Below are 26,201 nucleotides of genomic sequence, written 5' to 3'. Positions count from 1 at the left end.
AAAGCTCCCCTCGCTTCGCTGGGCTGTGCGGGAGGGGGGGGGGCATGTTCCGCCACCAAAAAAACAACTCCTTACGTCTACTTCGCTTTAGCTGCATTGCAATAAGCCACCCCAGTGCTTGTACCTCTCGATAATAAACTTTGATTCCAACCTTTTCTAAATAACAATAATGGTGGTGCTGTTAAAAATATGTTCCCTTTTATTTAGAGGTAGCCGAGAATTATGCTATGGAGTTGAATACTCTTGAGTTATATGAGAATTATTTTGCGGCAATGCGCCGCATGTTACAGGCCGCAAAAACAAATGCAGGCCGATTGACATCTTGCACTCTTTTGGGCCTGGCCTATGTATGATTACCATACTTTGCTTTAGCGGCACTAACAAATTATTCTAGGGGAGAAAACTACAAAAGTGCTTGTACCACCGTGGTTATTTTAGTCCCTGCAGAGAGTGATCTTAAGTTACGACAGCCACAAAAGGGTGATATAGTTTTTCTTGCCTGGTGGAACATGCAAGCCAGTTCCGCGAGCTGCAAAGAAAATGATTTCCCGGCAACGAGGGGGAGCAAAGGTGAAAGTTTTTTTACCTTTTGTTTGCATTGCAACAGGGACAAGAAGTAAACTAGGTTATAAGTCAATTGCTTGTTGAGGGAACAAAGGGTGAGAGAGAGAGGGAAAGGGGGGGGGGAGGGAGGTAAATGGCACATCCCCTCATTCCGGAATTTGCATCGATCCAAAGTTTTCTCCCGATCCAACTGGGACGTGTCATAACAAATGATTGTTCGCCTCGAGAGCTGGGAGATTGGGAGATTGGATTCTCAGGTCTTTGTTTATAGGCGGGATCGAGCTCGCCAAATGGTGGTGGGGCTCTCTCTGGTTATTATAAAAGCTTTTAGACCTTCGAGGCAGTGAGCCAAAGACACAAAACACTGCTCTACCAACAACGGCAATAGAAAAACCCAAGGACAACTTAATTCACCCAGGATCATACGGAAGTTCGCCCGAGCTACAGTTCCGTACAAAGAAAATGTAATCGCACAACAACTTACTGGTGAGATGTTAACTTCTATACACTTGTGCCATGTGCATTATTAACACATAAAATCCCCGTACGCAGAAAATTTAGCCTGAATATACCGACACGTTCGGTCAGGAATATTCCGGCAGCGCCGTACTACCTCATACGAGATTTTTATGATTAAACCGGCACGTGTGAGTCGCATAATTCGTCTTAAGCAGCATAACGTCTTGGCCCACGGGTTCCGCGACGGCCTGCTGTGACGTCAGGCGACCGGCTCCGCCCGTTGCGACGGAATATTCCCGATTTGAATGATGGCGCGAAACGAATGTTAGTGGCCTTGAAGGAGAGAATCACAGAGAGGTAATGCGATGGAGTCATTTTCTATGATTTTTATCGCGGGGTGGGCGGGTTAGAGTTACTACACCCACGAATACGAATTTTCCGGAGGAATCGTCCTTAAGCCAAGTGGGTCCTTGTTACTCTCATTAGGGAGCTAGATACACACATACACACACACTCACTAGCAAAATCACACCACTCGGTACCGCCACCGGCAGGTACCGGTCACCTGCTATGCCTTTGACTCCTACATGATGCCCTGCCCCGTACGGCCTCTGGAAGGGTGCAGGGAGGCGTTTTCACTGGGGCTTTAATAAGGGTGGCTTTGTGCGTGTGGCCCTAACGAACTCGTATGCCATTTTGATTAAGAGCCATGCAAAAGATGTGACCAGCCACACCATTTTAGGGTATCAAATATTTGCTTCTCATATTTTGCACCACCACCGATCATAAATGGTTGGCATGATTGCAGTGATATAAAAATACCATACCATGTTCTCCTACAGCAAACCATATAGTCTATATGCTTGAGTGAGTGATCAGCGGCGATGCTACGTCCCTCTTTCAACATTTTCAAACTCAGGATCCCAACAAATGATTCCATGATCGCTTTAGGGTTTATTTGCTATTTCGCCTATTTCGCCTTTCCAGCGCGCGGCCCAAAGCGAAGCAGCCGCCGGGGAGCTAAGGATTGTGTCCTTGCGTCAAGGACACCCGTCCTTAGCGCCCAGAAGCGCGCCAAGGACATATGTCCTTATCGCTCTGCTGCTGCTGGGCGGGGAGTTTTTGGGGTGAGGACATACGTCCTTATCGTCGCCCCATGTGGGAGAGCGTGTATGGACGGGGTGGTAGAAAGCTTTTACCCGTCAGGTAAAACGGAGTAAAGTGAATTCTTGCAATCAAGAGCCCGCCGGGGCGGATTATCGATCCCTGCCAAAATGCGTCTCTTGTTCCTCCTCGGCATTTAGGTTCTAGCGAGAGATCACTTCTCCGGCGCCAAGAGATTGCATTGCGGGGTGTCGATCGGCTCCGCGGCGGCAGCGGCAGCGGCAGCAGCGCGATCGATCGACCGATCCTTCCCCCGCTCCTGGTTTCTTGGAATATTTTGGAGGATCGGATCCAGCTCGCTCTCATCCAAGGACGGATTTCTGCTGCGGTGGAGCTTTCATGGGCATAATATCGGCCTGGCGTGGGGCGCGGCGTCGGAATTGACACGGATCGGTGTTGTGCTTGCTAATGTTCCAGTTTTTGCGTGCTCCAGTCTGATCACTGATGGCGATGGCTGCCGGCGCTGCCGCTGGCGCTGCCGCTGCTCCAACTGGGGAACTGGGAGGTGCTGCGCTTGAATAATTTTGGTTTGAAATCGATTGCCCCCAGTTCTTGGCAGCCTTCTGGTTCGCGCTAGGGACAAGGAGGTGAGAGAGAGGTGGGGGTCTTTCTTTTCCAGCGATTTGGAGCAGTGAATGGGAGGGAAGTGACTCAACAGCCGCTGCTTGCCTTTTTTGAGGGGCCGCACAGCAGCACAACACAGGAATGCAGGTTCTTGGCAGCGGCAGTGGAGGGGTTTTGCCGCCTTGATTGAGGGACAGGGGTTTAGCCAAGAGGAAAGGGATATATTTTCTGGACTTTTGCCAGGGAAGGGAGGTGTAAACGCAGGGCTCGCCATGGTGGCTTGGAAAGGAGGAGCTAGCTTGTAGAGGGCGGCTGCAAATTTCTACGCCGGGATGTTAGCAGTGTGGGCTCGGGGGAACCAATGCAGGGGTGTACAATGACCGAGCGTCATTCGGTCTGATCTCTGTGGAAGCGTAGCAGCTAGCCTCGAGCTCTCGCGCTCCTTCTCGCTCGAGGTTCTCAAGCTATTTGATATGGCTCTACGTTCGTTCTTTCTGCTTGTGGGCTTGCTGCTTTTCTGGGCTGGTGTAGCTCAGGAGGCTGCTGCGCTCTCCAACGACGGTGAGTAGAGTATCTGTTTCTGTGATTTCTTTTCTCTGCTGCTCCTTTTTCTTGGTTTCTGGATCCTCGGTCTACGTTGGGCGTTCTAAGTTGTTTGTTGCTCCGTTCCCAGGCGCGGTTTTGCTCGAGATCAAGAAGTCGTTCAGTAATGCCGGCAATGCTCTTTACGATTGGGATGGTTCCGCTGATCACGATCCTTGCTTTTGGAGGGGAGTTACATGTGACAACGTGACACTTTCCGTTACTGGGCTGTATGTGTTTTTTGCTTCACGCTTCATGTACATTGCGCACATCTGATTTGTTTTGTGCAGGAATCTCACCCAGTTGAGCCTTTCCGGAGTGATATCTCCATCGGTAGGAAAGTTGAAAAGTCTTCAGTATCTGTAAGCTTGAATGGAGCTGTTTTCGTGGAGCTTGGAGTCTAATGCGTATGTCTGGCAGGGATTTGCGAGAGAACAGCATTGGTGGTCAGGTTCCTGATGAAATAGGCGACTGTGCTGTTCTAAAATACATGTGAGCCTGTATTGTTCTCAAGATTTGCTGGGTCTGACGCTGTTTCTCAGAGATTTATCCTTCAATGCATTGGTCGGAGATATCCCCTTTTCAGTATCGCAGCTCAAACAGCTTGAAACTCTGTGCGTATATGGCCGATTGTCTCCGAAAATATCTGTCTCATGCGTTCATGTGGGTGCAGGATTCTCAAGAGCAATCAGCTCACGGGACCCATTCCATCGACCCTCTCTCAGCTGCCGAATCTGAAGACGCTGTGAGTTTGAGGCTGTTCTGGTGAATGCTTGTGCTAATCTTATTGCTCTGACGGACAGGGATCTTGCTCAAAATCAGCTCACTGGAGAGATACCCACGCTCTTGTATTGGAGCGAGGTGTTACAGTACCTGTAAGTCTCATTTTTTCATAGGAATGATTTTATGTCTATCATTTGGAACAGGGGGCTCAGAGACAATTCTCTCAGCGGAACGCTGTCTTCTGATATGTGCCGTTTGACCGGGCTTTGGTACTTGTAAGTTTCTGTCATTGATTTTCGTCACGGACTTACGGGAAGGTTGCCTCTCAGTGATGTGCGCAGCAACAATATCTCTGGGATTATTCCTGATAACATAGGCAATTGCACAAGTTTTGAAATCTTGTATGTAATCTTTACATTCATTCGGCGTTCTCATTCACGTGACATGGGTTTTGGTGCAGAGATCTAGCATATAATCGCCTGAATGGAGAAATACCATACAACATTGGCTTTTTGCAAGTGGCCACCCTGTAGGTTTATTCGTCTCGTTTTCCTGAATGTTTTAATGTTTTGTATCAGATCACTTCAAGGCAACCAGTTTTCAGGAAAAATACCTGAAGTGATTGGGCTTATGCAGGCCCTTGCGGTATTGTAAGTAAATTCAATTTATTTGGCTAGTTGTAGTTAACAATCTTGATGCTTTATAGGGATTTGAGCGATAATCGTCTAGTTGGTGACATACCCCCTCTTTTGGGAAATTTGACGTATACGGGTAAATTGTATGTACTTGAACTTGCTGTCAAGGCGTTGAACTAAGTTTAAGGAAACGCCAGGTATTTGCACGGTAACTTACTTACCGGAACTATTCCTCCCGAGCTTGGTAACATGACGAAGTTAAGCTACTTGTAAGTTTACGAATATTTGTGTTACGATTGATTAGCGATCTGCTTTACAATGCAGGCAACTCAATGATAATCAACTGACTGGAGAAATTCCATCTGAGCTTGGATCTTTAAGCGAGCTATTTGAGTTGTACGTCTTTTTTCGGTTGTATTGCTTGTGTTAATAGTTTGCAGCAGGAACCTGGCTAACAATCAGCTGTATGGGCGTATTCCTGAAAACATAAGCTCTTGCAATGCTCTGAACTATCTGTAAGTCGTCTGTATTGGGGCTCGAGTCGCTAATTCTTTCGTATTGCCAGCAATGTGCACGGAAACCGACTAAATGGGAGCATTCCACCGCAACTGAAGAAGCTTGATAGCCTGACCTATCTGTAAGTGGTTTATTCCGTGCTGCGTGGTTTGACTATAATTTATCGTTGTCGCAGGAATTTATCGTCAAATCTCTTCAGCGGCAGTATTCCTGACGACTTTGGTCACATAGTAAATCTGGATACTTTGGACGTGTCTGATAACTATATCAGTGGATCCATTCCAAGCTCTGTTGGTGACCTAGAACATCTATTGACATTGTAAGTGTGACTTCTGCGAGTTGATGTTTCTTATACGATCGAATGGCAGGATTTTGCGCAATAACGATATTTCAGGAAAGATCCCATCGGAGTTTGGAAATTTACGGAGTATTGACTTGCTGTAAGATTTATTTCTGCTGCTTTCTGTTTTCTAGCGCGCCGCTAACACACAACTTCAGGGATCTTTCGCAAAATAAGCTTTTAGGGAACATACCCCCAGAGTTAGGCCAGTTACAGACATTAAATACTCTGTAAGGATCCATGTTACTCGCTTTCATAGAACTAATTTTTGCCCAATGTTGATAGGTTTCTGCAACACAACAAGTTATCAGGTGCTATTCCAGTTCAACTTACGAATTGTTTTAGTCTCAACATCCTGTAAGCTCGACATTGAGCAGTGTTTTGTGTGACTGACAATTTTCTGTAGGAATGTTTCGTATAACAACCTCTCTGGAGAGGTACCGTCGGGCACAATATTTTCAAAATTCACGCCCGACAGGTATTTGAGACATGATTCGCTTGCGGTTTCCTCATCTCTCCTTTTACAGTTACATTGGTAACTCACAACTATGCGGAACTTCGACTAAAACTGTCTGCGGTTATCGCTCCAAGCAGTCTAATACTATTGGAGCAACGGCAATCATGGGTATAGCAATAGCTGCAATCTGTTTGGTTCTTCTACTGGTTTTCTTGGGCATAAGATTGAATCATTCTAAACCGTTCGCCAAGGGTTCAAGCAAAACTGGCCAAGGTACGCACGCATTCTTCAGCTTTGCCACTGTCAGTCTTTAATATTGTTTCGTGTTTTACACAGGTCCGCCCAACCTTGTTGTTCTTCACATGGACATGGCGTGCCACAGCTACGATGATGTTATGAGGATCACAGACAATCTTAACGAACGCTTCATAATTGGCCGCGGAGCTTCTAGTACTGTCTACAAATGCTCGCTCAAGAATGGGAAGACAGTTGCCATCAAGAAGCTGTACAACCACTTCCCTCAAAACATTCACGAGTTTGAAACGGAGCTGGAAACTCTGGGCCATATCAAGCACCGGAACCTTGTTGGCTTACACGGATACTCGTTGTCACCGGCAGGCAACCTTTTGTTTTACGACTATTTGGAAAACGGAAGTTTGTGGGACGTCTTGCACGGTATGAGATCTTTCTCGGTTCGAAGCTTCTTTGTTCATCAGGCTTGTGTTACAGGACCAGTGAGAAAAGTAAAGCTGGACTGGGATACACGTCTTAAAATTGCTCTGGGAGCCGCCCAGGGGCTGGCATATCTTCACCACGATTGCAGTCCGCGGATCATTCACCGGGACGTCAAGTCCTCAAACATCTTGCTGGACGAGAACTTCGACGCGCACATATCAGACTTTGGAATCGCCAAGAGCATATGTCCGACGAAGACGCACACATCGACTTTTGTCCTGGGAACCATAGGGTATATCGACCCCGAGTACGCGCGCACGTCGAGGCTAAACGAGAAGTCGGACGTGTATAGCTATGGCATCGTCCTCCTGGAGCTCATCACCGGATTAAAAGCCGTGGACGACGAAAGGAACTTGCATCAATGGGTACGTGATCTTTTCCTCGCTAGAACTACGTTCTTACTTTCTTGTGTCCAGGTATTGAGTCACGTAAACAACAACACCGTCATGGAAGTGATCGACGCCGAGATCAAAGACACTTGCCAAGACATTGGCACCGTCCAAAAGATGATCCGGCTGGCTCTACTCTGCGCTCAAAAGCAAGCGGCCCAGCGACCGGCAATGCACGACGTCGCAAACGTTCTCTTCTCGCTCTCGCCAGTGCCGGCACTCTCCAAGAAATCGGTCTCGTCGAATCCAAACCAGCGGCGCTACATCGACGACTATGCCGAGAGCAAGCACGCGGACAATCTCTCGGCCAGCAGCACGAACTCCGGTGGCCATCTCTTCATGAAATTCGGTGAAGTTATCTCCCAAGATTGAGGAAGAACACCACCACTCTCGGGGAGGAAGCGCGTATATATAATTGATTCGCTGTGTAGCAGTTTTGTTGCTATAGGGAGTTTTTTAACAAAGACAAGAACTTGTAAGTACAAATGGAAGAGGAACATTCTATCAGGCGGCGGGCATATTCCGCTTATCTGTGGGCGGATGCCCTATTTTAGTCTAGGGTTTTTGTTTCCCTGGGAAGGAAATTATGTCCATGGGTGTTTTCAGCGATGGGCAAATTTCGCATCAATTCCTCGATGAGCTGCCGGAGGATCTCGTGTTGTCGCTGGAGCAGCGCCGACAGCTCAAGCTCCTTCTCCGGGCGCTTTGTTTGATCGCCAGGGATGTGGCGCTGCCGGGCGCATTGCTGGAATCCGTGGCGCGCCTGCGTGAGGGCTGGATTGCCGATCAGAAGGTAGGTCTTGTCCGCAGGAAAATGATGCGGGATTGATCCTTCTCTCTGCAGAAGCATCAGCCGGAGCCAGAGGAGAATCACGATGGCATGGATGGATTGCTGGATTTGGAGGTATTTCGGGGATGTCTAGCTCTCAGAGTTTGACTGGTGTTGCGAATGCAGGAGGAGAGAGGGGTACTGCTCCATAATTTCGAGTCGTCGCTGGAGCACTCCAAGTACGTCTCGGCGGCACAGCTGCGAAGGTCCGAGGAGTCTCGTTTCTACGGCCGGCTCAAGCGTCGGCTGAAAGAACTTGGAAGTAAGATTTTTTTGGCTTAGACTTTTTTTACTACGTGCTTCTTCCCAGGCTTGTCAAGCGAAGAAATGCAACCAAGTTCTAAGATAGAGCTCAATACGCTTAAGGTAAGTCCCAAACAATTGCTTTTTTTTATGCTGGACCTCATGATTTGTTTGGATAGCTGCTAGGACTTCAAAGGAAAGTTAGATTCGAGGTTGCCACGGAGCTACGACTTAAGCAGACATGCAACCGAGTGGAAACTCACTTAGTAGATTGGGGACTAATGAGATTGCGCTATCATTTATCATCGTTTCTGGGTGGATACACTGGCTCTGCTTACAGTGGTTCAGACGAGCAAATGCGGAAGAAAAGAGAAGACGAGGTATATTTTACTATTAGTACTTTTTTTCCCTTATTTTTTTTAAATTTTTTTTTGTGTGTCAGAGGCAAAGACGGCTTGAACAAGCTGAACAAGACAGGATACAAACAAGGAAACGAAAATTCTTTAGCGAGCTTATGAATTTTGGTAGGGAGTTTCTTCTACAAGGCCAGCAAATTGTGAAGCTTCAAAAACAGCGCAATGATGGGATTATTGTACGTTTGTTTGCATTTTCCACTAGATCTCTGCTGACAGTTTTTTTTCCTGTAGAACTGGCATGCGAAACAAAAGCAGCGGGCCACACGCGCTGAAAGGCTGAGATATCAGGCGCTTAGAGCCGATGACCAAGAAGCGTACATGCGCATGGTGGAAGAGAGCAAAAATGAGCGGCTGACGACACTGTTATCAAAAACAGATGACTTACTGCAGCGTCTGGGTGCCATGGTTCAAGAGCAAAAGGATACAGACCCGGTTGAAGCTTTTAACAAACGGGATAAGCACAAGGACCGGAATCGAGATGCAACGAAAGATCCGTCGAGCTTGTCATCTCCGAAATCCAAACCTGAATCTGGGAAGGGTGACGTTGATACTAAAAAGAGAGACTATCTTGAAGGACAAAGGCAGTACAATTCTGCTGTTCACCAGATTGAGGAGCAGGCAAGTTTTCCGTTTCAGTTATTTAATGTTTAGCTTGACACTTTTTCTTGCAGGTCACTGAACAACCTGCAATGCTGGAAGGAGGGCAACTGAGAATTTATCAGATTGAGGGACTCCAATGGATGCTCTCCCTCTATAACAATAACTTGAACGGGATACTGGCCGATGAGATGGGTTTGGGTAAGACTATACAGACCATTGCTTTATTTGCATACCTTATTGAGAACAAGGGCCTGAATGGTCCACATATCATCGTAGCACCCAAGGCTGTCTTACCGAACTGGGCTCACGAGTTTAGTACTTGGGTCCCGAGGTAATGTTTCCGACTTGTTTTATAAGTTTTCGCTTGAACCTTGTTGGATTTTTTTGGACAGTGTTTCCGTAGTTATGTATGATGGTCGTGCCGAAGATCGCAGAATTCTCAGAGAGCAACATGCCGGTGAAGGATCTTTCAACGTGCTTATAACACACTACGATCTAATAATGCGTGACAAACAGTTTCTTAAAAAGATTCGTTGGCATTACATGGTTGTCGATGAGGGGCATCGTCTGAAAAATCACGACTGTATGCTCGCTCGAACACTTTCTGCCGGGTAAGATTGCTGCTTGCGTTGTTCTGGTATTAATTATGTGTTTGTGCAGGTATCACATAAGGCGGAGATTGCTCTTAACAGGAACACCCATTCAAAACAGTCTACAAGAACTATGGTCTCTATTGAACTTCATTTTACCTGCAATTTTCAATTCTAGCGGGAATTTTGAGGAATGGTTTAATGCACCATTTGCCGATCGAGCGGAAGTTTCTCTTACAGAAGAAGAACAACTTTTGATTATAAGGCGTTTGCATCAGGTACGACTTCCTTCTTCCTTCTCTTTTTAGTTTAAAACGTAATTTTCACAGGTCCTTCGGCCCTTTTTGTTGAGAAGAAAGAAGTCTGAAGTGGAAAAATTTCTACCTACAAAGACGCAAGTGATGCTAAAATGCGACCTTTCCGCATGGCAGAAACTTTATTATCAACAAATGATCGAATCTCGTCGTGTTGGACTGCTTACTGGTAGGTTCTCGTCATTCGTTTTGTTTTGTAGTTGTTGCTCTAACTGTTTTGAAATCTAGGCTCTGGAAAAAAGCAAGTGGGGCTGCAAAACACGGTGATGCAGCTCCGGAAATGCTGTAATCACCCTTACCTGTTTCTCAACAAGGATTACGAACCACGAGACCGTGACGAGATTATTCGCGCGTCCGGCAAGTTTGAGCTCTTAGACCGGTTGCTGCCCAAGCTCCAAAAGACCGGACACAGGGTGCTGCTATTTTCTCAGATGACTCGTCTGATGGATTTATTGGAAATGTACTTGACGACGCGCGGATTTACTTATCTACGGCTTGATGGGACGACAAAGACGGAGGACCGTGGCAAAAAGCTTCAAATGTTTAATGCGGAGGACTCCCCATATTTTATGTTTCTTCTGAGCACCCGTGCTGGTGGCCTCGGGCTCAATCTTCAGACAGCAGACACAGTTATTATTTTCGACAGCGATTGGAATCCACAGATGGATCAGCAGGCAGAGGACAGAGCGCACCGTATCGGACAGAAGAAGGAAGTTCACGTCTTCGTGCTCGTCAGTGTGGGATCTATCGAGGAGGAGATCTTGGAGCGAGCAAAGTCAAAGATGGGAATCGACGCAAAAGTTATCCAGGCTGGGCTTTTCAACACCACATCCACCCGTAACGTTTTATAACCTTTGTTTTTCCTATTTCTAACTCACGCTTTCGGTGTTCTTCCAGCTCAGGAGAGGCGGGAACTTCTAGAGGAGATCATGAGAAAAGGAACGTCCAACTTGTCGGCGGACGTCCCAAGCGAGCGGGAGATCAACCGCGTGACGGCGTCGTCCGAGGAGGAATTCGAGCTCTTCGAGGAGATGGACGAGGAGAGACGCAAGGACGAAGGATACAGGCCTCGGCTGATGGAGGAACACGAGGTGCCCGAGTGGGTGTTTCTCAAGACCGACGACATTGCCACAAACAACGACTCCACTCCACTCGAAGGCAAACGGAAGAGAAAGGAAGTGATCTACTCGGACATTCTCAGCGACTCGCAGTGGCTCAAGGCCGTGGAGGACGGACAAGACGTGACGGAGGTGGCGTTATCAAAGAGGACAAGGTCGAGCCTTCGGGAATTGTCGTCGACACCACAGACGGGCTCCAGGAGAAGCGGATCAGCAGGCAACAGCAGCAGCAAAGGTCCGATCGTTTTAAAAGTGCGTACGAGATACAGGGAGACTGTCGTAAAGACTCGCTACGCCAACGCCAAGGATTCCGAGAGCGAGGCGCCGACGTCCAGCACCGAGGACAAGCCCGAGAGCTCGCAGCAGTCGCAAGACTGGAGAAAGCTGAAACGGAAGAGATCGAGCCAACAGCAGCAGCAGCAGCAACACGAGTCCGAGGAGGAAGAGGAGGAGGAAGAAGAACAAGGAGGACAAGAAGACGAAGAAGAACAAGAACAAGAGGAAGAAGAAGAACAAGGAGAGGTGGAGGAGGAGGAAGTAGTAGAAGAAGAGGAGGATGAAGAAGACGAAGAAGAGGAAGCCAATCCAAGTGACAGTGACGAGAGCTACGAGAAGAAGTTCCAGAATGACACAGGGAGAAGCACAAGAAGGAACAAGCGGCAGCGTGTCTAAAGTTTGTATTGGCTTATACTTATACTGAATCTATCTTCAACCCACTAATTGACAAAGTTCAATTGAAATAAGTGTTGCCTGTTTCACTTGTAAAATTAAAATGTAATTTTGTTAAGAAGTTGAAAATTGAAATTTTTTTTAAGCATCTTATACATTGTTGTTAAGAAGTTGAAAATTGAAAATTTTGTAAAAATTTTATTCCAATGTATAAATTTCGAATTGATAATCTTTATAATCTACTATTGAACTTTTGTGTCCGACGACGACCCCGACGATCCCAATGACGATCGGGCTGTTCCGGAGGAAGAGGATTGCTGATTGATTCCGTGTGTGTTGATCATCAGCGTACTCCTCCTCTAGCTGCTGCTTTTGATGGGAATCGGATGCTTGAGCTAGAAAGGCAGGGACTTTGAGCTTGCTGAAAAAGTAACTCAAAGCTTGACCATGCGCCGCCCAGCGGCTGCTCTGCCGCGGGACCTGAGAGGAAGAGACTCCATTATACTTAGCATTAGGATTGTCATTTTGGTTCTTTAGATCCAATTATTAAAGTAATAAGTTATGATTTTATTCTTAACTTTAAGGATGATTCTTTTTCCATTCATGCACTATATCATTAAAATAGCTTTTCCCGATTTAGTTAATTTTTTTTTTATAAGTAATAATTGCCAATTTTTATTTTATTAGTTTGGTCTAACTAGGAGAAATTTTAGGGTGTTCCCATTACCCCTAATTCCAATGTTTATATCAGTAGTAATAAGGTGCATGGAACAAGGGGTTTTAGGGGGGAATACTAAGTTTTACCAATATCCCCTAATTCTAGTGCCATATCAATAATAGAGTGTATAGAATAAAGTGTTAAAAGTTCCTTCTTTTACAAAATTTCTTTTGGGGATGCATGAAACTCATTTTTAATTAAGACTTTGATGAATGACTCAATTTCCAAGCTTGGGAACACTAACAATATCACTAATAAAAAAAAAGATTATATAGAGTTGAAGGTCATGTTATTTTTTTACTTGATGCATCCTATGAAAGGCACAAAGTACTCATAGTAGGGAAGCATTTATGGGGAGATTATAGAATTTAGTAAAAAAATTTAAAATATATTTTATATTAAAAAATAAATTTTTTAAAAAAGTTTTTTCAAGGTTTCCAAAAAAGTTAATATTTAAATATGAATATTTGATATTTGGTTGATAAAAAATGTTAAAAAAACTCAAATTATAGTAATGATTTGCTGCATATAGCAAAATTTGGTTTGCTTAATAGTAGTACTTATTATGTATTAATCTAATTGATCAAATTGGAAGTTTATAATTATAAACTTACTTATAGTTTATAAATAGAAGGTTAAATTTTATCATATATCAACCATTAGATGGTGAATAAACTAAAATATACTAGTGTTTAGATAGCTTATAAATGATAAACATGTCTATAATTTAAGAATATATAAGATTAATATAATAAAGAACAACTTAGATGGTAGAATATCCCAGAATATCTAAGTATATTTTATGTTAATCCAAAAAATTTAAAAAATTATAACTATTTAATAAATTTCAAAAGTATAACTTGGTTTTCTTTCATCATTTAAATTATTTATTATTTTAAATGACAAAAAAGAATTATTTACTTATTATTTATTATCAGTAATGTTTTTGTAAATGATCATTACTTTTACAAAATCCAAGTTGATGATAGTGTTTGGGTTTTATCTATGACAAATTCTAATAGCAGCAAAGTCAATATTTAAATTTACCTTTCCAAATGCATATGTGGTAAATTATTTTGAGTTGTTATGCTATTGTTTATTTCTATCAAATTAAAGCTATTATTTAGAACCAAGAGAACCAACCATTTCTTTTGGTTTAAAAGTTTTAAATTGAAAGTGAAGACTATAGGGACTAGAGTGAGGTGAATTTTATGCTTTTTACGTAGTGCCTAAAGAATATATTGTGAATAATCATGAATAAGAGAGGATGGAGAGCTTTCATATAATAATAAAAAAAAAAGGGAACTACATTACATGATGATATGTCTAAAGCATGCCAATGTCAACTGTTTGAAAACCCATGCCTTGGTTGTGACGTCAGCAAGATCAAACCAAACAAAGAACAGAGATTTATAGGGTGGTGTCACGTTGGTGGGGTGCAGCGTCTTTGACTGCAAACCCCAAACCCACGTCCACAACATGAATCCGACAAAGTCAAATTCCACGTATTTAACTAAACGACCGTGCTTGACGCCAGCCCTAGTTTGGACGGCCGGGATGCGAGGGCGGCATTTTGGGGACCTGCCGTTTTGGGACGGCGGCAGCGCAAGAAAGAAAGAAGGCCAGATCTTTCACAACAACAAACAAGCTTTGTAGGTTTTTCCCCCTCTCTTTTTCTTTTCTAGCTATTCTTCTTCTCTAGTGGCATCGCATCGCATTCAAGAGATGGATGGATTTTATTGCCCGAGAGGAGCGCCCGTGATTGCGAGAGCGAGAGGTAAGCGCGGGCGATCGATCAAGTGGGATTGATTGATTGCGGCACAGCCAGCGAGCGCGCGAGCGACCGCCTCACGAGAGATCCTGCGCGTGCTTTGCAGGATCTTGGATCGCTCGCGACATGATCTCGACGAGTGTGAGGTGATTCGCGTATGGGCGAAAATATTTGGGAGATTGCCCCATCTTTTATGCACGTTTTCTTCGGACCTCGCTTTCATTCCTTCTAATTTCCTGGAGCATCCACCGGTATTCTTTGCTTCTCCGATCCGCGCGGCGCATTCGCGATGGAGAAATGTGGATGGTGTGGGCTGGATTCACTCGAGAACACGGCAGCAGCACTGTGAGATGATGTACGTGTGCTTTTGGGAAGTTCGATTGGAATCGGTACACTCATCATCCATTTCCTTTGCTTTGCAGGAATGGATTTGGATGATTGTACTCGAGAGGAGGAGAATCACGAGCGGCACCACCAACAGCCAGAGAATGCTTGGCCGAAACAATCATGGATGCTGCTACGACTGGTGAGTGTGACTCCGTCATAGCCTCTAGTCAACACTACTGGAAGAGGAACTCTCGAGCAAGTTGCAGTACCAGTGGTGGTCCTCCATGGTTTCTTCCGTGAAAGACAAGCAGCCGGCACAGGACCCGGGCTCTCCATCTCAGTCGGTCTCGAATTCTGGCAGCTCGCCGTGTCACCGCCAGACGAGCTTGGATCAGCGAGCTTCCACGATCGCTGGCCTGCAAAACTTGGATCTGGAGAAGACGAGTGGATCCTCCCCGGAGGCGGATAAGGCCGCGGGAGACGAAAAGAAGAAGAAGAAGAGACGGAGGAGTGGGGGAGGAGCAGTGGCTCAAAAGTCTCCTGATCAGCAGCAGGATCTCGGCGATGGTGGAAAGCATTCTCCGGATCAACAGCAGGGCCCAGGAGGAGCTACAGGCAATCTGGACAAGTCAACTCCAGGTGATCCTCATAATTCCCAGCACGATCCAAACACGGCTGGAGCAGCAGCAGCACCATCAGCAGCAGCATCAGCATCAGCTTGGTGGCTACAGCAACAGCCAGTGGATCCATCAACTGTCCCAGCGGCGGGATTCAGGCAGCCACCACCTTACAGCTATCCTCCGCCGCAGTTCCGGCCAGAGTTACGCCTCCCCACGTCAGTGATCCGGCCGACGAGCATTCCGCACGAGAAGTCGCCGTTTCTCGGTCGTCCGGAGGAGCACCACGGCGCGGGCTTGATGAGCCAGGACGTGACGGACAATGGCAACGCCAGGACCATCGGTTCTAAGAAAGCCGAAGGCAAAAGCTTTGTCGAGTGGCGACCGGAAATGAGCCAGGCAGTGGCACTGCCGTCGAGCTCGCTGGTCTTATCTCATGGCTGGAAGAACCAAACAGCGAGCTACTTCACTGGCTTGAACGCCAACTTCCGGCCAGACATGAACTTTCCTTTGCCGCAGCAGGGCTGGAATCTTCCTTCCAGCAGTGTGGGACTCGGTCTCCACAACCCAGGTACTCATTTCATCATCCATCGCAAAGATGTGGAAAAATTCTAGTCTAAAGTTGCAACTGTAGGTGGTAGGGAGAACTTATTCCTGGGACGTCCGCCGGAGCAGACCCGAGTCATCACTGTCGTCATGGAGGGACGCTCCATAGATGGGAGGATTTGCCTGAGTGACTACGATGGCTATGGCAGCTTCGCAGCGGCACTACGATCGATGTTCGGATCGGAGGAGGAAGCCTCCACAGCGGCGGCGGAGCAAGCTTGCAGCCTCTCTAACGCAATCCCGCACCACATTATCGCGTACGAGGACGCCGAGGGTGACCTCCTCCTCGCCGGTGATCTCTCCTGGAGGTGGTGCTCGCATCTTTTACAGTTTCCTCCGCGAAAACACTGTGAATGTCTCTCTTCCTGGTTTGGCTGTGCTTTGTCAATTCCTGCTGCTTGAGTACGTGTAAGTCACCTTTTTCGTGCTCTGCGATTCTTTCCAGCTCTGCTGCTACTGTGCTTCGTTCTCACTCTGTCGTGTGGCTTGCAGGAACTTCGTCCGCGCTGCCAAACGAATCAGGATTCTTGCGGCAAGAGGCCGACGCGTAGTGGCAGTAGCGTGACACGAGCAAGGGACAGAAGTTTTGATCGGCTTTGAGAACGGCAGTAAAAAGGCACGTCCATGCCGGGATGGTGGGAGCAAACGGCATGCTGTGGAAAAGATCCACCGCAGCCTGGAGCTGTCCCGATCTCGCGAGCACGTCCAGGACGGAGAAGTAGTTGTACGCGTCCGGAGACAGGCAGTGATCCACCTGGGCCGAGGTGAAGTGGTTCCACACCGGGAGAAGCAATCCAGCTCGAGAACAGGCAGCAAGAACTGCCGAGAGAGCAATCTGGTTGGCACCGTGGCCTGCGAGGAGCATCGAGCGGAAGGAAAGAATCGCGTCTTGGGACCGCCCAAAGTGGCTGTAGGCGGCAACCAGGCAACTCCAAGAAACCGGAGTGAGTTCCGGCATTCGCTCGAAGAAGAGCTTCGACTGGGACAGATGCCATGTCTGGGCTTCTGCAGAGAGGAGAGAATTCCAGGAGATGGAATCCTTCTCTGGCATTGTAGCAAAGAGATGATTTGCAATATTTGCCTCTTTTGCTTCCGAGTAGCAGCCTAGAAGTATGTTCCACGACACGAGATCTCTCTCAGGCATGGAATCAAAGAAGTGTTTTACTTCATAAAAATGCCCATTTTGGGCATATGCGGAGATAAGCGCGTTCCAGGCTACTAGATCTCTTCTTGGCATGCGATCGAATGTGGATTTCGCTTGCTCGAGCTTGCCAGAGCGCGCGCAATCGTGTAGTAGAAGCGTCCACGACGCAGCGTCGTGATCGGGTATAGAATCGAGCAGAGCTATCACTCCCTCCGAGTCGCCACCGCGAGCCCGCGCTGCCGCCATAGCGTTGCAACACGCGATGCTCACCTCCGGGATCTGGGCGAAGAGCTCCTCGGCTTGTTCTCGCTCGCCACCGAGCGCCTGGATCATCGCAGCCCAGGACGCGGCCGATCGCGCGGGCGCAGCGGCGAAGATCTCCCGCGCCCGATCGATCCGCCCGTGCCGCGCAAATGCCACCACCGCAGTGTTCCACGACACCACGTCGCGCGCCGGCATCGCGTCGAAGAGATCCGCCAGCGCTCGCAGATTTCCGCGCCGGGCATGGCACTCGAGCATCGTGTTCCACACCACGACGTTCCACTCGGGCATGCGATCGAAGAGCGCGGTGGCACTCGCCAGATTTCCGCTTTGGGCATTTGCGTGGAGGAGCGCGGACCACGAGACAATGCTCCTCTCGGGCGAGCGATCGAAGAGGCGCTGCGCACCAGCGGCATCGCCGGCGCGGGCGTGCGCGGCGATGATCGCGTTCCACGAGATGCGGTCGTGCTCGGGCATCTGGGCGAAGACCTCTTGCGCTTCCCGCAGATGCCCGTTTCGGGCATAGCCGGACAGCAGCGTGTTGTAGGACACGACGTCGCATTCTTGCATTGCAGAAAAGGTGGCGCGCGCGTCGTCGAGCCGCGCATCGGCGAAACACCTGGCCAGAGCGATGTTGTTGTTGCGGACAAGGACTTCCATTGCGTTTTGTCCTTCATCAATCTTGGAAGAAAGAAGAGGAGCGTCGTTGTCTCGGCATTGCCTCGCTTTGTCCGTGCGAAAGAAGTTGTAAGATCACCGACAAGATTGAAAGACTTGGAAGATCACTGACAAGATTGAAAGACTTGTTGTTACCTTAGGAAGGGAGGTGCTGGCAGAGAAACGCATACAAATCCTTGTTTTCTGTTCCAAATATCTCGTCCGCTTTTCTCAAGGCATCCTGGCACACAACACGAACACAACCAGTCAGTGTATGCCACACCTTTTCTCTCTTTTTATTCCCCAGTTTGGTGGTACGTACCTCTCGCGTCCGCAGGTGGGAATTGAGCTCTTTGATAGTGTTTAGCAACGCACGGAACTGGTCGTAAGGAAGGCGGCTCCTGGAAAAAAAAGGAGAAAAAACAGCTCGTCTTCGTCTGAAAAATGGAAAGAAAAGACACTGTCTTACTTTGCTTGCCGAAAAAACTCCTTTCCATCGGCTTTCATCATCGAGGGGGCTGCGCAACAACTGGACGTGTTTAATGGCAAAGTTTCCAAAAGGACGAATACTTACAGCGAGGAGGAGAGCTAGGAGCTGTAGCAGCCTCGCTATATCGCGGTCTTTGTGGCGGTGTCGGTGCCGGAATCTTATGTTTCACGGGGGACCCTGTTGCCGACCGACTCTTGGGTGGGGATGTTTTGGGTGGACTTATCGGTGGTGTTAGTGCGATTCCTTCTTGAGATAGTGGAGCTGACAACCAAGCAAAACAAAGTCAACGCCACCCAAAGCTACAGGAGAACCAATTCAATAAAACTTACAATCTGATTCGTGATCAAACTGTCGTGGTACTGACAGAGCGCGAGTCTTGGCAAAGTCGGACATGGACCTTCTAGCCGGGCGCGCTTTAAGAAGAAGCATTCGCCTCCTGGCATCTTCCACGCTAGAAGATTGCATATCATCCTCCACTGGAAGTGAAAAATTAAGTATGATGCACTAGGCGAGTGGAGTGCAGCTCTTACCTTGCACTCTGTCGTAGCTTTGGGTTCTGATAGGTTCCTGAAGAGGTGATCTTGGGGAGTTGTCCATAGACATGGCTTTTTTAAGCCTGTTTTCTTGACTAAACGATTTTTCATCTGCGGTATCGAGTAGATGCTATAATGCCGCTGGTCAGGGTTTTTAGTATATACAAAGAGTGTCAACTTACAGGATTATCCAGCTGCAATGTATGGACCAATGACTTTCGAACAGACTCCATCTGCAGTCGACCACGATTACTTCGACACGATTTAGAAAGAGAGGATAGCTTGGACCTTGGAAACATCATGCCTCAATCTAGTGATGGTCCCTTGCAGCACTTCGTTTTCCTTGGATAGCCTTATCTACAAACACAGGCTCAAAGATCATCGCGAGAAGGAAACAATGCGAACCTGATCGTCTGTCGTTTTGAGGATGCGAATGTTTGCTCTTTGAATGGCTTGATCAGCATCGGTAATTCTGCGCTCGAGGTCCTCAATCAAATTGTCTTTCTCGTGAAGATTTTCCCGAATTCTACCCACGCGGTTTTCTAATTCCGACATTCTAGTAGCAAGAGCCATAGAGGCAATCTTCCTTGCCAGATCCAGCTGCTCATAGGGGTCGTCAGGGAGGACTCTCATCAAACTCTGAGGTAACCTGGCTTCCTCTTCACTCATATCTGGCACGATTCACTTCGTCCCGAGATGAGCCTCGTACAACTTTTCGGCTACACACAATGGAAGTGCAACTCAAAACCAGGAAAAGAATAAGCTCTACGTGGAAAAAGATATCACACCTTGGGAGTGTTTTCAGCCACAGGGCGTACTGGATCACAATGGCTACAGGAACCTGCAATTTCCTTACAGCCACCAGAACGCGTTAGCTTATCACTTGCTAGGCCCCACGAGTTGCCGAACTAGCTTCCAGCTTTATCGGACATTCTGATCTCTCTCTTTCTTTCTGGAAAGCAGAGTTATCAAATTGGGTTGGTACAGCCTTAACAATAGTACCTTGTATGCTGGCTAAACGGGATTTGAGAGCTAAAATACAATCCTGTAGCTGACGTTTTTCTTCCTCAAGAATCTCGAGGGGCCTGTCCAAACGTGTCGCTCTGTTATAAGATTATAAAAAAACAATCGAAGACTCACTCTAGCTTCCTCTTTGACTCCGCAACTTGCAGCTCCTTCTTTAGATTAGCAATGTCAATGAGCAAGCTGCAATTGTGATCTTGAGCTGCATCTACTTGTTGCTGTAACTCTGAGATGCACTTCAGCAGTGTCAGCAACACACACGCAAAAAGCACCTGACATAATCACCGTCATTCCGTCGGTTCTTCTCAGCGATCAAAGCTTCCCGAGACACGATTTCTTCATTCATGGTTCTGATGCTGCGACGGAGGTGGACCGAAGCAGCACTAAAAGCTTCGTCGTGCGCTTGCTGAAACTTCCTGCAGTGCGCTATAAATGTATCCCTGAGTCAGAGAAAAAGAAAAGAATTGAGGAAATCCATCATGACCATGACTCAAGCTACCGTTCTTCAGTGATCTTCTTTTTGAGCGCGTCCCTCGTAGACTTGAGCTTCGAAAGGTCGTGCATAGTTTCCTGGTTTACTTTCTCCAAGGCAACTAAGCGTCACTCAGCATAGCCACAGCCAAGCAACAAAAGACTAGGTACCTGATGTGGCGTGCAAGTCCGAGTACTCGTTCTCGCGAATCACGTAAGTCCTTAGAAGTTCTTTCTCATCCTTCACAGCTTCCTGGGTGTCCTCGGCACACCGGACTAGCTCTGATTCCAATCTTATCGTCTCACGGATCTCTAGCCCGACCCTGACGTTTAACTGCTCTAGAAAGTTAGAATGCGAGGCAACAGGCACGCATACCTGATCGATTTCTTGCTTCAAGCACAGAATCTGATTGAGAAACGATCCCTGGGGGTCCATCAAGAACGCTCAGCTCTTCGCGATGCTCCCACAGCCAGCCTCTCGACCGAAATTCCGGCAAATCCCGAGAAAAACTATCCCAGCGTGGAGAAGCGACGCGCATTCCAGCTCGATCCGCTAACAAACGCCAGCGCCAGCCCCTCGATCGAGGATTCCGCCCGGAGAGGCTGAAATTTCGAGAGAGATGTGTAAACCCTAGGCATAAACCCTAGCGTCTACAAATTCAAAAAACGCAACGTGTTCGATGGTTGAGAAAAGAAGTGAATGATGGGCAATAAAAAAGGTTTGCCATGTGCTCGCAAAATTACCATGTGAATCGCCCATCACCAGGCTTCGCGCCACGTGTTTGCTGCGATGGACGCCCCAGATGCTGCCATGTGCCGAGGGCAGACCGGGCAGACCGTGGCTCGCATATGAAAAGGCAGGTGCCCTACTCAGGCCTGCCCGCTGCCCGCCCTGCCCCTCCTGCCCGCGCTGCCCCTTTCTCCCGTCCCATTTTTTCTGAGTCGGGGAGAGGAGAGAGAGACGAACGAAAAAATAGAGAGCGAGTGCGAGAGCTTGAGCGCTCACCTAGGTCGAGCGCGAGCGAGCAAGGGACGCGATCGAGCGCCCGGCGGAGATTCTCCCAGCAGCGGCCAGCGCGCGGCTCCGAGAAATCGGGAGAAATCGAGGGAAGATTGCCTTGCTTTTCTTGTTTGGCACTCGCATGATCCATGGTAAGAAATCCTCGTCGATATTCCTGGGGTTTCTGTTGGATCTGGCAATTAATCGCTGCTCGGCCGGGCGCTGGAGCTCACAGGTTGGGGGAAATTCGAGAGGGGAAAATGCTCCATCAATCGTAGCTGGGATCTCTTCTTGCTGGCTAGCTGGTAGCACACAGGGGGCTTTTCGGCACTCGGCATCTCTAGCGCGCTCCAAGAGCTACAGCTTTTGCGGGTGGTGGACATATGGACGCACTGGCTCCTTCCAAAAGCACGGACGACGCATGCCCATGTAAGGGCGTGGGCGTGGACGTTCTTCCTTGCGAGAGCGCGGCAAGCGCGCTGAGGAGGAAGCGTATCGAGATTAGACGCATCAGGATTCTGGCCAATTCGGGGAATGGATTGTTCAAGCGCTCGAGGATTAACTTCCAGGGAGGAGGAGGTTTGTGCAAGGAGATGAAGAGCGAGGAGGAGGTGGTAGAACACAAGCAGCAGCAGCAGGGGCAAGAGCAGCAGCAGCAGCAGCAAAGCAAGGAGGAGGAGGAGCGAAAATGTAGCGAGGACATGCTACCATCTTTGCTCTCGAGCTCCTCCTCGAGCTCTGTGAGCTCCGAGGATTTGCCCAACCTTGGGTGTTGCTGCTCGTTGGGCCAGAGCTCCTGTCCGCCGTATGGAACAGTGTCAGTTTGCGGGAGGAGGCGAGAGATGGAGGACACTGTCGCCACCGAGCCGGATTTCCTGAGCTTGCCTTGCAGCCTCAATGGCTGCTCGGGAGCGTCAACTTCTTCCTCGTCGAGCTACCATTTCTTTGGAGTTTACGATGGTCACGGTGGATCACAGGTTAGTCTGGGATTTCCAAAGCTTCCTTTTGTTTCCTGTGCCGCGAGCTTACTAACTTCGCGTGTTTTTGTTGGATCTTCTCAGGCCGCAGCATATTGTCGAGACCGGCTCCACCGCGTTCTCGTGGACGAGATGAACAGACATAGGCAAGAGGAGACCAGTGATCCGGAGAAGCTGTGGGAGGAGGTCATGACCGGCTGCTTCCTCAAGGTGGACGAGCAAGTCCGGAGGCCCAGCTGCGGCGGCGACGCTTGCAGCAACTGCGCAGGAAACGGCTGCGACGTCCAGATTCCAGAGACCGTCGGCTCCACCGCCGTGGTGGCCGTGGTTGGCTGCAGCCAGATCGTGGTCGCAAACTGTGGAGACTGCCGGGCCGTGCTGTCCCGTGGCGGAAGAGCCATCCCCCTCACGGTCGATCACAAGGTAAAGTTCTTCTCTTCTTTCATAAGAACTTTGACGCGAATGTTTGTTTGTGTCTTCCTCCTCCACAGCCTAGCAGACCGGACGAGTTTGCTCGAGTGGAGGCTGCCGGGGGCCAAGTGATCAACTGGGACATCCCCCGGATTTTGGGAATTCTTGCAATGTCACGATCGATAGGTGAGTCTCTTGATAAGTCTCGCGTCCCTGTTTTTCTTTCCTCGCTTGCTTTTTAACACCGGAGCCGTGGCCTTTTCTTGTTTCTTCCTTTGGTGACAGGCGACCAATTCATGACTCCGTTCCTTATTGCAAACCCGGAAGTGACGTGCCTGCCTCGGCATGACAACGATGAGTGCCTCATTCTGGCGAGTGACGGGCTGTGGGACAAGGTCACGAACGAGGCCGCTTGCGACATAGCTCGAAAGTGCCTCTCGAGCCGCCGCCCCCCCCGCCGAGCAACGTCAAATATCTCGCGAACTTCCACCAGCTGTGAAGACGAGGACGACTCCCCGTGTGGCACGGCAGCCTCGCTCCTCCTCAAGGTCGCCTTGCACAATGGGAGCAAAGACAACATCACTGTGGTGGTGATTGATTTGAAGAGAAATTCTTCGTCGACAGCTTCCATGGGTGCTCCTCCGCCGACGAGGACGATGCCTCTTCCCACCTCCTCCACTCTTAGCTAGTATGGAAGCTACACCATTTCCAGCGAGAACACAAAAAAGAAGAAAAAAAGCTTGCTTGTTCTTTTCTTTTTCATGCTGTAAACCGGATCAAATTTTTAAATTTTTTCTTTGTAACTTTGGGAAGGAAAAAGTCCAACAAGGACCAATTTCCTTTCTTTACAAGAAAAAAAATCATCTTTTTTACTTTTCTTCCTCATCGAGATGGATAGATAGGCGAGAGGAAAAAAGTCTAGACTCTAAAGAACCATTGCCCATTCCTCTATGGAAAAAAAAGTAGCAGTAGATTATTCCTCTCGTGTTCATCATAAGAAAAAAAAAAGAATCTCATCTCAAAGAACCATGCAATGCAGCTGGACTCATTGGATTGATGAATCGACTTATTCCTCCAGCCTTCGAGACAACGAAGAACAAAGCTGTGATAAGAAGAAAAGATAATACCCATCGCCCATGCTGTGTGTCGCTCGCTCACTCGCTCGCTCGCTTCTCCACATCTCCTATAGCTTCCTCCCAAGCCTTCCCAGCCTCCTCGCGATCCCAAACAGTAACACCTTGCCCACCGCGCCCCTGTCCACGCCGCAGGCCAGCGCCACCGCGCCACCCAGGATGATCCATCTCCAAACGTTTTTCTTGTTCTCGGCCGACACCTCCTCCACGGCACTGCCGCTGCCGGCTTGGACTTCCAGCGTCGTGTCGGCGATCCCGAGCTCTCGAAACACGGACGCCGGAACCTTGGTGGTGATCTGTGCCATGAGCGCCGGCCGCGACAGGGGCTTGGCGCTCTTGCGGGAGGCCAAGTAGCTGTGAGCGCCAGGCTCCATGCCCTTGACGCATCCCCACATTCCCTGCCTGACGCCTAGCTTCGCCAGATCTTTTTGGATTCCCATCTCTTCCGAGTGGAACAGCAGCACCTCGCACGCGGTCAGCTGGGAATCGCCCTTCCGGGACTCCACTGCCAATTCAAGGAATGACACGTCCATGAGTCATACAAAACAAAAAGAAGAAGAAAAACTACCACTTTATACCTGCACGGATCCGGAAACTCGAGTAGAACACGTCTACACGTCGTGGCTTGTTTTTGCGGGGAACCTTGTCTGTTTCGACACCCTGTTAACCACAAAACAAAGCTGGCGAGTGAGCGACGCTGCCATGGGTAAATGATGCTTACCATTTGTAAACAGTAGTATGTGTTGCCGTGCTCCCAAATGCGCCTCCCAATCGTGTACTCACGGTCTTTACAAAAAAATGGGAACTGCATGGCAGAAGTTTGAGTTGTGGCACCCGAGTCGAGGAGATTTCCGTACCTTTCTAACCCAGTGTACTAGCATGTATCCGGTCTCGGGACACTCGTCGAGCGTCTTCGCGGAGAGAAGCATATCGTCCCACTCCACTCGGAACTCGTCGTCCCAAAAAAAATCTCTCATGAGCTGCGGCGTGATGCCCTCAATGACGGTTCTGCTCTTGTATTGCGTCGGGCCATTCTAGAGACAAGGAAAGAAAGAACATCAGACAAACGAAAAGAGAAAGCCAAGAGAAATCACTTACGGAAGGGTCGCGTCGCCAAGCTTGGTAAGCCATGCCTGTCGTGGAACGGTCCATCATCATCTGCCACGCCGGCCCTCCATCGCGCTCTTCGAGCAACAGCAAAAACTTTCTCAAATCTTCGTCGGAGACGGCACAGTTGGCTTGTTGTTGGTCACCCGGAGATGAACTGATGGAACAACAAAACTTCGCTATGAGAAAGAAAAGAAGGAACAAGCCGAAGTACCTTGACTGCGTCTCCTTGCCAGAAAAATCCGTCCTGGGCCACCTCCAGGCGCTGAATTTCAGCCAAAGTTCCTTGAGCATCGAGCAAGCTGTGACCGCCGTGATGGCCAGCCACAGCCGCCTCGCTCCCAGCCCTGGCGGCGTGCTCCACAGCAGCCTCGTCCGGCTCCTCAGCCCAAACACGAGGAAGCTTGCCCAGCGAGGCTTCCACGACCAGCCCAACACGATGCCAAACGCAATGGCGACCCAAATTGGCATCATCGCGGCCAGTAGATCTGCCATTGTTTCCAGAACCACGGGCTTCCCCAGGACGGAGAAATTGCCCTTGCTATCCAATTCCTCCATCTTCTTCCTCTTCTTCTTCGCTTAAATCCAGAAAGCCGAGCTCCTCCTCGTCATCACATTGCCCGCCGGATTGACCTTAAAGCTGCGAATCTCTCTCAAGTACCTGGATGCTTAGCTCGCCCCTCCAACAGTGGCGCCGCGCAGTGCGGTTGCGGCGTAGAAATCTACAGTAGCGCTGACAATCCTCACGGATTGTTCTCACTGAGCCCTAGAGAAGAAATCCGCGACCGCGAAACCGGATACGCAAACCCTAGCTCGTGCTGCGCTACAATGCGTCCACCGCCGACAATGGAGGGTCAAGAAATCTAGAGGACGAGAGATATTTCAAGATGGAAGAACCAATCGGATAAGAGAAGAAGAAGATAAGGCGCTAGACGCACATCTCAGTTCTTGCCGGAAGAGAAAGGGCGAAAAAAGGAGAGGAAGGGAAAATTTAAAGGAGGGTTTGTGTGGTCGACGTATAAAAAATGCCGAGCCTAGCTGGCGGAAC

At 48.6% G+C, this 26,201-nt stretch overlaps 8 protein-coding genes across 14 annotated transcripts; 4 read left to right on the top strand and 4 right to left on the bottom strand.

Annotated features, from left to right (window-relative positions):
- Positions 1-3,204: 3,204 nt before the first annotated feature.
- Positions 3,205-7,614, top strand: LOC9655779 (LRR receptor-like serine/threonine-protein kinase ERL1). Its single transcript, XM_002977507.2, has 25 exons — positions 3,205-3,312; positions 3,425-3,563; positions 3,624-3,695; positions 3,754-3,825; positions 3,876-3,947; positions 4,007-4,078; positions 4,137-4,208; positions 4,260-4,331; positions 4,386-4,457; positions 4,517-4,585; positions 4,635-4,706; positions 4,763-4,834; positions 4,889-4,960; positions 5,016-5,087; positions 5,135-5,206; positions 5,257-5,328; positions 5,383-5,526; positions 5,576-5,647; positions 5,706-5,777; positions 5,833-5,904; positions 5,954-6,025; positions 6,075-6,277; positions 6,341-6,679; positions 6,734-7,104; positions 7,156-7,614. The coding sequence occupies exons 1-25, from the start codon at positions 3,225-3,227 to the stop codon at positions 7,498-7,500; spliced, it is 2,922 nt and encodes a 973-aa protein (XP_002977553.2). The 5' UTR covers positions 3,205-3,224; the 3' UTR covers positions 7,501-7,614.
- An 86-nt stretch (positions 7,615-7,700) lies between these two features.
- On the top strand, positions 7,701-11,981 carry LOC9655778 (probable ATP-dependent DNA helicase CHR12). The gene is made up of 13 exons (XM_024682503.1): positions 7,701-7,921; positions 7,973-8,032; positions 8,084-8,219; positions 8,268-8,323; positions 8,380-8,580; positions 8,643-8,792; positions 8,848-9,234; positions 9,288-9,547; positions 9,609-9,827; positions 9,877-10,084; positions 10,136-10,289; positions 10,349-10,957; positions 11,018-11,981. Exons 1-13 carry the CDS (start codon positions 7,715-7,717, stop codon positions 11,908-11,910), a joined length of 3,540 nt encoding a protein of 1,179 aa, XP_024538271.1. The 5' UTR covers positions 7,701-7,714; the 3' UTR covers positions 11,911-11,981.
- Positions 11,982-14,054: 2,073 nt separating this feature from the next.
- On the top strand, positions 14,055-16,593 carry LOC9639214. Of its 4 annotated transcripts, XM_024682507.1 has the most exons (5): positions 14,055-14,402; positions 14,450-14,751; positions 14,819-15,911; positions 15,963-16,354; positions 16,439-16,480. In XM_024682507.1, exons 3-4 carry the CDS (start codon positions 15,008-15,010, stop codon positions 16,346-16,348), a joined length of 1,290 nt encoding a protein of 429 aa, XP_024538275.1. In that variant the 5' UTR covers positions 14,055-14,402; positions 14,450-14,751; positions 14,819-15,007; the 3' UTR covers positions 16,349-16,354; positions 16,439-16,480. The 4 variants fall into 4 exon arrangements, with proteins under 4 accessions (XP_024538275.1, XP_024538277.1, XP_024538276.1 ...); XM_024682509.1 differs by having other exon boundaries at positions 14,055-14,751; positions 15,963-16,254; positions 16,439-16,593; XM_024682508.1 differs by having other exon boundaries at positions 14,055-14,751; positions 15,975-16,354.
- A 457-nt stretch (positions 16,594-17,050) lies between these two features.
- LOC112348913 (pentatricopeptide repeat-containing protein At2g35030, mitochondrial-like) lies at positions 17,051-18,011 on the bottom strand. Its single transcript, XM_024682276.1, has 2 exons — positions 17,209-18,011; positions 17,051-17,081 (listed from the first exon to the last, which is right to left on the bottom strand). Exons 1-2 carry the CDS (start codon positions 18,009-18,011, stop codon positions 17,051-17,053), a joined length of 834 nt encoding a protein of 277 aa, XP_024538044.1.
- Positions 17,988-19,918, bottom strand: LOC9655777 (uncharacterized protein At4g15545). 3 transcript variants are annotated; one of them, XM_024682510.1, is made up of 11 exons: positions 19,820-19,918; positions 19,437-19,750; positions 19,320-19,388; positions 19,214-19,264; positions 19,029-19,161; positions 18,828-18,974; positions 18,583-18,759; positions 18,478-18,526; positions 18,331-18,409; positions 18,165-18,249; positions 17,988-18,076 (listed from the first exon to the last, which is right to left on the bottom strand). In XM_024682510.1, exons 2-10 carry the CDS (start codon positions 19,698-19,700, stop codon positions 18,166-18,168), a joined length of 1,053 nt encoding a protein of 350 aa, XP_024538278.1. In that variant the 5' UTR covers positions 19,701-19,750; positions 19,820-19,918; the 3' UTR covers positions 17,988-18,076; position 18,165. The 3 variants fall into 3 exon arrangements, with proteins under 3 accessions (XP_024538278.1, XP_024538279.1, XP_002977389.1); XM_024682511.1 differs by having other exon boundaries at positions 18,022-18,082; XM_002977343.2 differs by lacking the exon at positions 17,988-18,076 and having other exon boundaries at positions 18,134-18,249.
- LOC112348986 (eisosome protein 1-like) lies at positions 19,873-21,198 on the bottom strand. Of its 2 annotated transcripts, none has more exons than XM_024682512.1 (7): positions 20,902-21,198; positions 20,697-20,859; positions 20,554-20,647; positions 20,340-20,494; positions 20,172-20,280; positions 20,034-20,116; positions 19,873-19,983 (listed from the first exon to the last, which is right to left on the bottom strand). In XM_024682512.1, exons 1-7 carry the CDS (start codon positions 20,959-20,961, stop codon positions 19,940-19,942), a joined length of 708 nt encoding a protein of 235 aa, XP_024538280.1. In that variant the 5' UTR covers positions 20,962-21,198; the 3' UTR covers positions 19,873-19,939. The 2 variants fall into 2 exon arrangements, with proteins under 2 accessions (XP_024538280.1, XP_024538281.1); XM_024682513.1 differs by having other exon boundaries at positions 20,554-20,632.
- Positions 21,199-21,409: 211 nt separating this feature from the next.
- On the top strand, positions 21,410-23,787 carry LOC9639213 (probable protein phosphatase 2C 24). Its single transcript, XM_002977504.2, has 5 exons — positions 21,410-21,677; positions 21,761-22,502; positions 22,587-22,925; positions 22,994-23,099; positions 23,199-23,787. The coding sequence occupies exons 2-5, from the start codon at positions 21,909-21,911 to the stop codon at positions 23,600-23,602; spliced, it is 1,443 nt and encodes a 480-aa protein (XP_002977550.2). The 5' UTR covers positions 21,410-21,677; positions 21,761-21,908; the 3' UTR covers positions 23,603-23,787.
- A 125-nt stretch (positions 23,788-23,912) lies between these two features.
- Positions 23,913-26,128, bottom strand: LOC9639212. The gene is made up of 6 exons (XM_002977342.2): positions 25,368-26,128; positions 25,145-25,310; positions 24,904-25,080; positions 24,768-24,851; positions 24,625-24,706; positions 23,913-24,551 (listed from the first exon to the last, which is right to left on the bottom strand). The coding sequence occupies exons 1-6, from the start codon at positions 25,709-25,711 to the stop codon at positions 24,097-24,099; spliced, it is 1,308 nt and encodes a 435-aa protein (XP_002977388.1). The 5' UTR covers positions 25,712-26,128; the 3' UTR covers positions 23,913-24,096.
- Positions 26,129-26,201: the final 73 nt, after the last annotated feature.

The sequence above is a fragment of the Selaginella moellendorffii genome, unplaced genomic scaffold, assembly GCF_000143415.4.
Source record: "Selaginella moellendorffii unplaced genomic scaffold, v1.0 SELMOscaffold_34, whole genome shotgun sequence".
In the NCBI taxonomy this organism is placed as follows: Eukaryota; Viridiplantae; Streptophyta; class Lycopodiopsida; order Selaginellales; family Selaginellaceae; genus Selaginella; species Selaginella moellendorffii.
The sequence above is the reverse complement of the archived record's forward strand: the minus strand, read 5'-3'. Positions and strand labels throughout refer to the sequence as shown.